The sequence below is a fragment of the Lepidochelys olivacea genome, assembly GCF_965140295.1.
Source record: "Lepidochelys olivacea isolate rLepOli2 genome assembly, chromosome: 11".
Lineage (NCBI taxonomy): Eukaryota > Metazoa > Chordata > Testudines > Cheloniidae > Lepidochelys > Lepidochelys olivacea.
The window spans coordinates 62,579,763-62,592,482 of NC_140421.1; the positions used below are offsets into that span (position 1 = coordinate 62,579,763).

General features: G+C 48.4%; 1 protein-coding gene across 1 annotated transcript in view; it reads left to right on the forward strand.

Moving 5' to 3' along the window:
• The window catches only part of PARD3B (par-3 family cell polarity regulator beta), a 607,862-nt gene extending 599,516 nt beyond the window's left edge, over nt 1-8,346 (forward strand). The window contains exon 23 of the mRNA XM_084642618.1: nt 3,871-8,346. Coding sequence (XP_084498744.1) covers nt 3,871-4,231 — 361 coding nt within the window. The 3' untranslated portion in view covers nt 4,232-8,346. The remainder of the gene's footprint in view (nt 1-3,870) is intronic.
• The last annotated feature ends 4,374 nt before the right edge of the window (nt 8,347-12,720 follow it).

Sequence of the window (12,720 nt, forward strand, 5' to 3'; positions counted from 1 at the left end):
CTCCCCTCCTTTCAGAAATACCCTGGGGAAGTGAGCTGGGTAAAGGGGGTTGACACATACACAAGGACCCTTTGTTGAGTTGTCCTCAGATCGTTCCCCTCCTGGGGTCGCCGGAGCAGAATTGCCAGGGCTCCCCCAGCCTTCCCTGCCCACAGAGACTCCCTTGAAGTGTTCGGATCATGGCTTTTTATCCGAAGGGTGCAGAAGTATTAACACACTGGCTTTTCCGAAGCGTCTGTGTGAAGTGGACCCATGTGCCTGGCTCTACCCACGCCTTCCCCAGCCTGACCATCCTCCAGCTGCCAAGCCTGACCCCACAGGCATAGCTGAGCCATTTGTACTCCACCCCCAGAAGAGGGGCCTGGAGAGGGAACACCCTGCATGGGTAAAATTGGCCATCAAACCTAATTCCAATACTCTGACTGTGGAATCTGGTTTCTTCCTTTCCCAATGTTACTCTGGACCGGGGGTGAGCAAGCTTTTTGGCCCGAGGGCCACATCGGGGTTGCAAAATAGTATTGAGGGCCGGGTAGAGAAGGCTGTGCCTCCCCAAACAGCCTGGCCCCTACCCCCTAGCCACCCCCTCCCACTTCCCACCCCCTGACTGCCCCCCTCAGAACTCCCCCCCATCCAACACACCCACTCCTTGTCCCCTGACTGCCCCATCCCTGGACCCCGCACCCTTAACCACTCCCCCGGGACCCCACCCCCATCCTCCCCCTCCCCCCCCGTCCCTTGACTGCCCCAACCCCTATCCACCTCCCCGACCCCCAACAGGTCCCCCAGGACTCCCATGCCTATCCAACCCTCCTGTCCCCTGACTGCCCCCCCGACCCATCCAACCCCCCCTGCTCCTTGTTCCCGACCACCCAGGGACTCCACCCCCTATCTAAGCCCCCCTGCGCCTTGTCCCCTGACTGCCCCCTCCATAGACCCTGCACCCTTAACCGCTCCCCCAGGACCCAACCCCCTATCCTACTCCCCCGTCCTCTGGCTGCCCTGACCCCTGTCCACCTTCCCGCCCCCCTGCTCCCTGTCTCCTGACCACCCCCCTCCCCAAACCTCCGCCCCATCCGACCTCCCCCTGTCCCCTGACTGCCCCCTGGGACCTCCTGCCCCTCCCTCCCCCCACCCCCTTACCATGCTGCTCTGAGCGGCAGGACAGGCTTGTTGGAAAGCCTGGGAGGTGGGCAGGTGCAAGCCACGCTGCTTGTGTGGCAGCATGGCTGCTGAGGAGGGGCCGGGGGTGAGCCTCCCCGGCTGGGAGCTCAGGGGCTGGGCAGGACGGTCCCGCAGGCTGTAGTTTGCCCACCTCTGCTCTGGAGGGTTCTACGCCCCCGGCACACTCAACTCTCCTGAAAAGAAGCCATTCCCTGTACGCTACAGCATAGGCGTCGACTCCGTGGGTGCTCCGGAACTGGAGCACCCACCAGCAGCCCTGCCAATCAGCTGCTACCCCTCCCTCCCAGTGCCTCCTGCCCGCCTTGATCAGCTATTCAGCGGGGTGCAGGAGGCACTGGGCGGGGGGAGGAGGAGTAGGGGCAAGGGTGGAACGAGGCCGGGGTTGAGCAGAGGCAGGGGCTTGGGGGAAGGGGTGGAGTGGGGGCAGAGCACCCCCTGGAAACAGAGGAAGTCAGCACCCATGCTCTACAGCTGCCCCTCCTCCAAGCTGTGTGGACACATAATGCTCCTTCTTTGCCACACCCAGACCCTTGAAGAGTGAAGGTGTGTTGAGAGTGCAACTGGTGATGCATGGCAGCTTGTTCCAACAGCAACTCTAATTGCAGCTTTAACAGAATCTGTTTTCCACCAATTACATTTGAAATACTTTAAAACCATAAGTTCAGCTTTGCATTAAGGGCCCAATTCAAAGCTGCCCAGACTCCCACTGGGCTTTGCATCTGTCCTAAGCATGTTTGCATTATTTTGATTTTTTTAAAAACATGATTAGCAAAAGTTCTGTCTAATGATAACAGCTAAGAAAAATTACATGAAAACATATGACCATTATCTTGACAAAGATCCTTTTAAGCATTGCTCGTCTGTCTCTTGAGTCTTGAAAAAGGAAACTAATGCCAAGTATGACACACTAACATTTGTTCCCTTTTTTTTATTCCTTGACACACAACTTCTTCCGCTTTTAATTTCTCTTGCACATAAACACAAGCTTCCAGTTGCAAGATATGGTGTGGATGGCTCATCAACCAGTCTTGTCATCATTCCTACCACCTCTGGTAGAAACACACGGAGCAACCCTTTGGTTTGCTGTGGAAGTTAGACTTTGTTGCAAGGCCTACGTGTGAGGGTAGAGATACCAGTTGTCTGAACACATGGGGGGTTAAGAGTCCTTTTAGTGTCTCAGAGGGTGGCTTCAACCCCTTCAGCACTTTGCCTGGACTGTCTCATGAAAAAAACAGGAGGGCCTGTCTTTTATAATGTTCTGTTTTTAAAGCAAAACGTCTCTGGGGACCGTAGGGTCCTAAAAGTCCAAGGCCTGGAATTCTTCCTTTCTCTCTTTCCATTTTAAACAGGAAACATTTGCACTAAGCGATTCCAGGGGGAGTGTTGTAGGTTCATTTCAAGGCAGATAATGTTTGTTCATTGCCTATGTCTGTGATTTACCCCATGGGCTTAAACGAGTGCAGCAGAAAACCACATGTTGTGTTTCACTTCATGCAAAACAATTTTCGATGGCATCTGGGAGGGGAGCCCGGGTTAAGAAATGAGAAGCATGCTTATAAAATCCCTGTGTGAACAAAAGAGAGAGTTTGGTGGAGGAAGTGAAAGTCATCAGCAAATTTGACACCTGATACCTTTTACAATAGAGATTTTTTTAATAAATCCACTAACATTTATTTCAACAACTGATGAGTTTAGTCCTGTGCCCCTAGGGCAGGTATATCTAATTTACATTTTCCGTCGTCTTTGGGTCAAAATCCTGCAGTTCCTTCAGCTTGTCTTCAGGCAAAAAACTCCTCTGAAGTCAAGGGGAGGTTTTGCCCGAGTGAAGTAGAAAACTCTGAAATGTGCTGAACTGTTGTGGGTGCTGCAGTGGCGGATCTATGCAGAGCAATTATTTTTGCCATTTAGAAGTATCACATGTTAAACTATTCTAGGGAGAAATATCAATCCCTCATTAGTGTAAATCGTGGAATTTAAGACACAGAAAGGTACAGAGGGGACTTTATAGCCCATCCTCTGGGATTACATGTTCACATGTTGCTTTTCACATGCACCAGAGCTTGCCAAGCCCTTATGGATACAAACAAGTTACAGAACAGACCTAACATCAGGCTCTCCAGCTCACCAGGGGGGGTGGGGGGTGGATGGAAACCTCGCTGGCGGCTAGCCCATTAATCACAGACACTGTATCCTAACATCCCTTTTGTTTCTTCCAGGAGTTCCAAGATTTCCAACTATGGTGTTTTGGGAGTTTTACAGTCTGACATGTTAGAAGAAAAAAGTGGGCCAAGGCTGGGAGGTGTGATTATTTGTGCACATAAGGCTTATGGGATTTGCAAAGCTGTAGCCCAAACTCATCTGTTTATCCTCAGGCTAGATAAGACACAGTCAAACACCCATTGTTTGAAGGATCTTTGTTTCCATTATGGCAAATGGATCAAGGGAGGCTGGCTTTGTGTGCTGCAGAGCTCTTCTTCCTTTGTCAGTGGGCTGTGACGTGCGCAGGACCCTTGTGCCCAGTGTCCTGCGTATTAGAAATATTGCACCAAGTTCTGTTATGACTCACCAGGTCGAGTTACTGCTGAGATGGCATTTCCTGTCCCACATTACATGTAGAACTTTAACTACAGTGTGTTGCTGGCTTGGAATACTGCTTTATTTATCTAGATGTATTTTCTTCCTTCCCAGGTGTGGACCAGCAGAACCAATGGAGTATTTAACAGGGCCACGAGTACTATACAAAGAGAGAGATCTTCCATACTACCAAGGAGGGCAGCCTGCTGTCCACTCCTCTAAAGGAAACTACTCTCGTGCACAAGACGTGAGGGCAGCAGAATTGCAGTACCCCCAGTATTACCCAGCCCAACAACTAACCACCCAGCACAAGGGACCCCTCCGCCAGGATGTCCCGCCTTCACCTCCCCAACCACACAGAGTGCCAGCTTATAATGAAATGAGCCGAACAGGACAGCGTGGGAGCAGCCCGGATCAATACCAATATAGACATCAGGATTCCAGGCAGAAGAATCCCATGACTGCAGCTGTATAGCCTGAAACTGGACTTTGTCAACATGGGCTGGGATGAAGGATTCCTGACATTCCCTTTTTTACAGTTGGTCCTAACAAGCTTAACTGCATGTAGGAATGGCACCTTAACTGGAATCATTCTTACTGAGCCTGCCTCAGGATTGGTTCGTTTTCCTAGGAATCTTGGGCCATATCAAATTAAGATAGTGTCTTTTAGGTACGTGCGTTACCAGGCATTCAAATGTTTTTAACGCTAGTTAAAAATAGAAAGTGATGGCTGAAAAGTAAGTGTAACTGTTAGTACAGCTCAGGGCTATTTACCACATCTGGTTACACACACACACAGACACACAGCGCATCACAAGAGTCCATTTTGGATCCACACCACAGGAGTATTATATCACAGAAGCCTTCTAGTGACCTGACACATGTATTCAGTGCAGTGCTCCCTTGCTACAAGGCTCTTCGTGGGAGCAGAGAGTCTTGTGTAATCTAGTGGCACGTGCAGTGGTGAGTTCACAAATGACTTCCGTCCTGTTCCACTCCCACTCGAACCAGCAGTTTTATATTTTGAGAATGCCGTAGTCATTGATTTTTAATCTTGCCTATATCTTCCTCTTTCTGCTTCTTTGCTGGAGCATGCATCCGGTATTCCCCCTTTTTTTGTAGTTCTGCATCAAGTTTATCCTCTTTTCATATTGCAAATAATACAGTTGGACTAAAATGAACTAAACTTCCTCAGCCATACTTGGGCAGTTTGGACAGTATTCATAGAACTGTCCTACAGGATCATTAGGGGACAAGGCAACCATCTGAAGAATGTCTGTCTGTCTGTCCCCATGTGTATGTATATTATGCAGAGCACAGCTCTTAAAAGTAACGCCTGGGGGCCAGATGCTCATCAGCTGTCAATGAGTGTAGCTTCCTTGACTTCAGTGGAGCTAATCCTATTTATACCTGCTGAGGATCTGGCCCTAGGCGTGAAGTACAGTAAGTGCTATTAAAGTTGTTACTTCATCAGGTATTCAGATGGAGCAGGGAGGGCAGAGCCCGTACTTGCCCCCACGCTAGTCAGGTTTGCATAAAGGCATCTGCTGGCATATCAGTTAATGAATTCTGAGCCTGCAGTTGTAAGCTTCTATCCTATCCTTCTGCTGTCACTGTGCATGGCTCCTGCCGTTCAAATTGTCACCTGTTAATGCAGGGCCCGCTGCTGATCATTGCAAGGAAGGTCAGGCTCTGGCAGTGCCGGTTCTGTGTGAAGTGCCAAACAATGCCAATTCGCCCAGCAGTGCTCCACAAGGCAACTGGAAAAGGGGAGGGGGAAGGAGGCTTGAGGCTTTTAAAAGCAACAGGGGATGGGGAAGAGAATGAGGATAACAGAGGAGAGATTGCTTTAGAAACGTTGGGGGCAAAGAGAAAAAGAACCAGGAGAATGGCTTAAACGATTAAGGCTTTTTAAAACAATTAGGTGAGGAGAAGAGAGAAGCTGAGGTTGATGGAGAAAGAGAAGACGAGGGGAAGGACATGTGGGGAGGGAGGGAGAGAAGGTAGGAGAAGGACCTAGCTTCATTCCCCGAGCTCGCTGCAGACATTAGCTCAGGGCTGCTCTGCAGTCTCCAGGACTGGGGGGTGGCCTTAAGGAGGTAAAAGATGCTCTGCGGCAGTTTGAAATGTGCCTCCCAGCCATGCGACTTCTCAACTCCACAGACATTTGCTACGCAATCTAACCAGGCTTCAGATGCTTGGATGCTTTGCTCAATGATTTGTCATGCTAAGCATTGCTTAGGGAACCACAGAGCCTGTAACTAGGAACACGTTTTAAGTAGCTTCTGAGTGTCCGTAATTCTTCAAGCTCTGCCTTTGGAAGTAACAGAAGCTAGTTTGGGCCCCTCTCCTGTAAGGAGTTTGGGCCCCTCTCCTCAACAAATGCGTCAGGATTCATTGCACAGGTCACCTCCCAGTTATAGATCACACGAAGGGTCCATTCATCTGGTGCGTATCCCTTTATCAGGACTGGTAAGGATTCATTCAATCTCTAGAGACTGGGGCACGGTGTATCTGAGTCTCACACAGGTTTGCACAGCTGCATTCCAAGGGGCTCTTCCAACCATTAGATGCATTCCCATTCCACTGTAAACACTGTGTAGGGTACATGCCACACACAGCCTGTACTTCTTTGAACGAGCTTTCTGTACTGGGTGGTATACTCTGTTAATAAAGATTTGGTAGCCACAGGGTAGCTGCTAGTGACGTGAACATCCACCTAAAGCGAAGTGAAAACAAATTAAAATACTTTCCTTTCCTTTTTTGAAATACAGCCCCAGATACATTTGATCCAGCTGTAAAGAAACTAATATGTTTGTGACAGTGGCTTGATCAAGCCAGACCACAATTAAGAACAGCTCTGAATATAAGCTACTGCCTTATCATTCATTACCTACTAACCCTTCAAATGCTCTGCAGCACAGCTTACAGAACTCATTTCCAGTGTTTCATGAGCCAGGGCCAAATAAAAACAGGATGGAAACAGCTTCTGGGTTATTTATGGCTTTTGAAGGGCTTGCTCAATTGTCTCTCTATAACCTGAAACCTCCTGTGAAAGCTCACATTGACTGCAATGGCACCTCTTGGTTAGGGCAGACAGATCAAACGAGCACCTTCAGAGTTGTTAATCTTACCCAACAGGTTACACAGAGGAGACTTTAAAAAAAAAAAAACGTAGGCAATACTAGTATAATCTATGGACACATCGTACACGACTGGAAGCTATGAAGGAGAAAACTTCTGACCTTGCTGGGGGACAGGAGCAAAAGGTATCACAGACCATCTCGGTAATCTGTGGTGCTGGTCCAGGAGAAAACAGCATTTTGCTGGTTGAATATCTTGTAGAGGTACGGTATTTGCAAAGCATGGTATATAACTACTGTATATATAGTCTGCTTCTGTGCAATGTATGATTTTAGCACCATATTGTGGAAAATATGTACCGTGCAAATTTCACGAGGTGCTACAACTGACAGTTGAAAATACACCACTTGCAAAATCCAAAAGAGCCGTTCAGTAACAGGTTGCTCTTTTCCCCATATGTCCATATGTTTTGGAGTGTTACGTGTCTGAAATGCTCTTGACACATAGTTGCCTCACACTCCTTCATCAAAAATGTGCCAATCCAGCAAAAACCTTCCTGCCGTGATCTGGGTTTGCAACGATAGCCCAGGTTGCTGCAGGAGCCAGAACACTGTACGTTTGCACAGTGGCATGAGTCAAGATTAAACAAGAGCAACCTGCTTGCATGCCAGGAGGGCTGCTGTGACTCCCCAAGCCACTGAGTTGCAGCACTGGTTTCTGTTTCATGTAAAGGGGCAGTTGGACTGTGAAGGATTTAGAGACACAAATAGAAACCGGTGACTTGCTGAGTGACCAAGCACTCGTGATCCACTGACATTGTCCTGTGAGGAAACATTACCACTGTGATAACTACTATTCTAAGGAGGCTCTGTGGGCACTCCTGCAAAGATGTTTTTGTGACAAAGGGAGGGGACCCAAGAATAAAAGCAAACCCATCCCTAAATAATGCCTGTAGCCGTGGACACCAGCTCACACAAATGTCCTAAACTAGAAATAGCTTCATATGCTGCCTAATTTTTGTACAGAGTGAAAGTGCTACCTCCTCCTCCTCTTCCTCCTCCTCCTAAGCATCATCAAAGATTTGATTTTCAGAGAGAGAGTTCTGAGCGAATCCCATCTCATTACTCTTCTGGGGCCTGATCCTGAGGCTGCCCACTGAATTGAAGTTGTTCGCCTCCTCCCAGGATGAGGCGCTACCCGGCAGTCTTGATTGCCATTGTTTGCGAGAGTATTCTAACCTTACGTGCACACCCTGGAGAGTGCCGGTTACTATCAATATATAATAAACCAGGATGTTTTGTTTATAAGTCACTTTTCTATTATTTCTTGGCTTTTTTATGATACCTGACTATGGTTGTGTGTGTTGAATAAAAAATACAGTGAAATCATCATGGGGGGAGGATTCAACACCAAATTTGAGAAAAAATTTTGGTACCACAAATGATTTTGCATTTTTTTGTTATATATAACTATATACATTTTACCTGTTTTATTTTGCATTAAAATAAAGGCTTTAAGACTACAGACTACCATCTATTTGTATATTGATTCTATCACTTCTTTGCACTTCTGAAGGCATCATCTTCTTGGGTTGTGATCTGGCGTGGTCAGAATTAGTGGGAGAACTTCAAGGGAAACCCGGCATTGCTGCAGAAAATGGTGATAATAACTCATTACACTTAACTTTGAGTCCCTCAGAGCCAGCTTTGAATCAGTGCCCCAGCATTGTGGTAGGGGATGCTCTGCTATTGGGCGTTCCATGTTCCAGATGAGTTGTAAAACCATGGCACTTTTCAGAGAGATGTTAGCTTCTGTCACCTGCTGACTGACCCCTTTCAGAGGGAACAGCGTCCAGTGCACCCGTGACTGATTACCTGCTGCCTGGTTGGGCTTAAGAGAAGGCACCTGAGCCTTGTAAAGGAAGCTGTAGCAGAGGCTGTGGAAGAATTGCAGCAACCAGGAGGTGCCTGCAGGAGACCCTTGACTGGAGGAAGGGTTTTGAGGCTGGAAGCCAGACCTAGAAAGCTGAGCTCCAGCTAGGAAAGGCTAGGAGTGGCTTCATGAACATGGCTGGGACAGGACAAGAGCTCTGGATGTGGTAGAAGACTCCAGAGCAGAGAATGAACTTTACAGATGTGGAGACAGACTGTGTTTTGGAACCTTGAGTCTTGTTTTTGAACTGTTCCTGTTAGGCAGCCAGCTCCAAGCAGGGATGATGTCAGCCATAAAAAAGTCTGTGTGGAGTTCTTAAGGGCCCTGAAGAAGGAAAACTGAGGCAGGGGTCTACAGGGTCCCCTGGCCACAAGGGGGCTCATAAGAGATGGTCAACTCTGTAATAGCTGTGACCAAATTCCAGCAGCAAAATTTGGCCAACCTAAATTCCCTCCACAATTTCAATTCAAAGCAGAATTCATCATTTCCTGTTCTCACCTGAAGCGTAGTGTTGCTGTGTGTTATGTAACAGCCACCCCATTCCACCCCAGCTGAGGTTGCATTTCAATGAGATGGGTGCAGTGCTTCCTTTACGTGCATTTCAGAATCCTTGAAACTCTGATGCAGGTACTTAACTTGAAGTATGAGAGTCGTCCGATTAAAGTCAATGGCAAACTACTTACATGCTCAGACTTATGCAAACGTGGCAGCATCAGGGCCATAATTCGTATAGTACATTGGCACCTGTTCAGATGTAATGATGAAATTCTCAAAACCGAATATAAAGCTGTTCAGTGTTTGGAAGAAAGTCACTAGGCCATGGAGCCACTAAAGATGTAGCACTTCTATGAATAATGTTCTCTGTGTTGCTTCTAAGAAGCATAGTAAATAGAGAAAGAGGACAATGAGACAGAAGGGAAATGAAGGGCTTACAAAATGGGGTATATCAAAAGTCGTGACTGTTTATTAAAAACGTGCTAAGCTCAAGAAAAATTCAGTACAAATAAATGCAGATGTTGTCATGTATATCCAAGTGGATGGAGTAAACACCCTACTCAGGCCCTGAATGGGTTAATACAGGCCAGAGGGGCCAGTTATGTCATCTGGCTGCACCTGGAGAGAGCGTCAGGCTTAGCCATCCTGAAGCCCAGCTGGGCAGGAGCAGGCTAGTGAAAAGTGAGGAGGCTTGTAGCAGGACGGGTGCTGCAAGGACAGTGTCTGCAGTCACCCTCTGGTGATATAGATGTGGTGAGAGGGAAGCGCAGGGGGAGAATAAGCCCTGGGATCCTAGCCTAACTCACAAACAGCTGAGAAGGTGTCAAGAAGCCCCTGGGATGGAGCAGGCTCTGGTGGTGAGCCCTGAAAGAAGGGCAGAATTTGGACTGCTTGGGAGAGAGAGTCCTGGGAGGTGTTCTGTGGAGGGACAGAATAAGGGGATCTGACAAGGCTGAGTAGGAAGGAGCCCAGGGAAACAGCAGCAAGGAATGGGAGTACACAGACCTTGGCTGCTGGTTATAGGATCCCTGGGTTTGAACCCAGTATAGTGGGAGGGCCTGGGTTCCTCTTCCTCCGTGGCAAGATGGCGTGAGTCCGGATAAGGGAACAAGGACATTGGAAAGCCCTGAGGCCGGAATTTGAGGACCAGGGGCCTGGATTTGGAGCCAAAGACCCTCTTGTAAAGACATTGGACTGTTTTATATTGGACTTTCTGTTATCCTGGAAGTGACTGACTAAATTGTGAGCTGGCGAGAGGGCCGAGTTTCAGGAAGAGACACAGACCACAACAGCACCAGAGTGACCATCAGCAGGGGGAGAGAGCTGTTATGCCTCACCTGGGCACAAGGAGACGTTCCTGTGGTGACTGAACCCCTTTACACCAGCATAGTCGTCAAGTCACACTGAGTCAGTTTTAGAACATGTTCAATTCTAATCCATGCAGACACCAGTTTTGAAAGGGATCCGGCCAAAGAAGCAGGACCTTTCACTAAAGCTGGACGGGGAGATAAAGTTTTGATGTCTTAATTCCTCCTTTGCTGATGATAACCAGAGAGCTAGCTAGAGATAGTTAGAAGGCATAGTAAGAGCCGAAAACTCAGGAATCATGATTTCAAAATAGTTATCTGGCTTCCCTGGCTAATTGTTTTCCAAGGCTTCCCAACTGCAGCACTCTCATCACCTGGGAACTGTGCTCCCAGGGTGTGTCAAGCCGAGTGTCTGTCTTCCAGTCACTGCTGCCCTTTGCATTAAGAGCTAGGTGGTGTTTTAGCCAGGTGAGTCCCATCCATTTTAATAAGCCATGCAGCTAGAACCTAGCACAGATCTTTATTCTAATCCTAATAACATTATTTTCTGTCATGCCTTTCAGTGTAGAGGATCTCAAGGTGGTGTGTGTGTGTGTGTAAAATGACATGGGGACTACTCACACAGCACTGAAATGCAGTCACCTCCAGGGTGGAATGTGACAACAGGCTAACAGTGTGGTGCAACACTGCATTACATAGTTCAGCATAGGAAGGACAACTTCAGCTGAAACTTGGGAGACTTTCAGGAAGAAAAGTGTAATTGGCTAAGGGTATGTCTACACTACGGAATAAGGTCGAATTTATAGAAGTCGGTTTTTCAGAAATCAGTTTTATATATTCGAGTGTGTGTGTCCCCACAGAAAATGCTCTAAGTGCATTAACTCGGCGGAGTGCTTCCACAGTACCGAGGCTAGCGTCGACTTCCAGAGCGTTGCACTGTGGGTAGCTATCCCACAGTTCCCGCAGTCTCCGCTGCCCATTGGAATTCTGGGTTGAGATCCCAATGCCTGATGGGGCTAAAACATTGTCGCGGGTGGTTCTGGGTACATATTGTCAGGCCCCCGTTCCCTCCCTCCCTCCGTGAAAGCAAGGGCAGACAATCATTTCGCGCCTTTTTTCCTGAGTTACCTGTGCAGACGCCATACCACTGCAAGCATGGAGCCCGCTCAGGTAACCGTCACCCTATGTCTCCTGGGTGCTGGCAGACGCGGTACGGCATTGCTACACAGTAGCAGCAACCCCTTGCCTTGTGGCAGCAGACGGTACAGTACAACTGGTAGCCGTCATCGTCATGTCCGAGGTGCTCCTGGCCACGTCGGCTGGGAGCGCCTGGGCAGACATGGGCGCAGGGACTAAATTTGGAGTGACTTGACCAGGTCATTCTCTTTAGTCCTGCAGTCAGTCCTATTGAACCGTCTTATGGTGAGCGGGCAGGCGATATGGACTGCTAGCAGTCGTGTTGTACCATCTTCTGCCGAGCAGCCATGAGATGTGGATGGCATGCAGTCCTTCTGCACCGTCTGCTGCCAGCCAAAGATGTAAAAGATAGATGGAGTGGGTCAAAACAAGAAATAGACCAGATTTGTTTTGTACTCATTTGCCTCCTCCCCTGTCTAGGGGACTCATTCCTCTAGGTCACACTGCAGTCACTCACAGAGAAGGTGCAGCGAGGTAAATCTAGCCATGTATCAATCAGAGGCCAGGCTAACCTCCTTGTTCCAATAAGAATGATAACTTAGGTGCACCATTTCTTATTGGAACCCTCCGTGAAGTCCTGCCTGAAATACTCCTTGATGTAAAGCCACCCCCTTTGTTGATTTTAGCTCCCTGAAGCCAACCCTGTAAGCCGTGTCGTCAGTCACCCCTCCCTCCGTCAGAACAACGGCAGACAATCGTTCCGCGCCTTTTTTCTGTGCGGACGCCATACCAAGGCAAGCATGGAGGCCGCTCAGCTCACTTTGGCAATTAGGAGCACATTAAACACCACACGCATTATCCAGCAGTATATGCAGCACCAGAACCTGGCAAAGCGATACCGGGCGAGGAGGCAACGTCAGCGCGGTCACGTGAGTAATCAGGACATGGACACAGATTTCTCTGAAAGCATGGGCCCTGCCAATGCATGCATCATGGTACTAATGGGGCA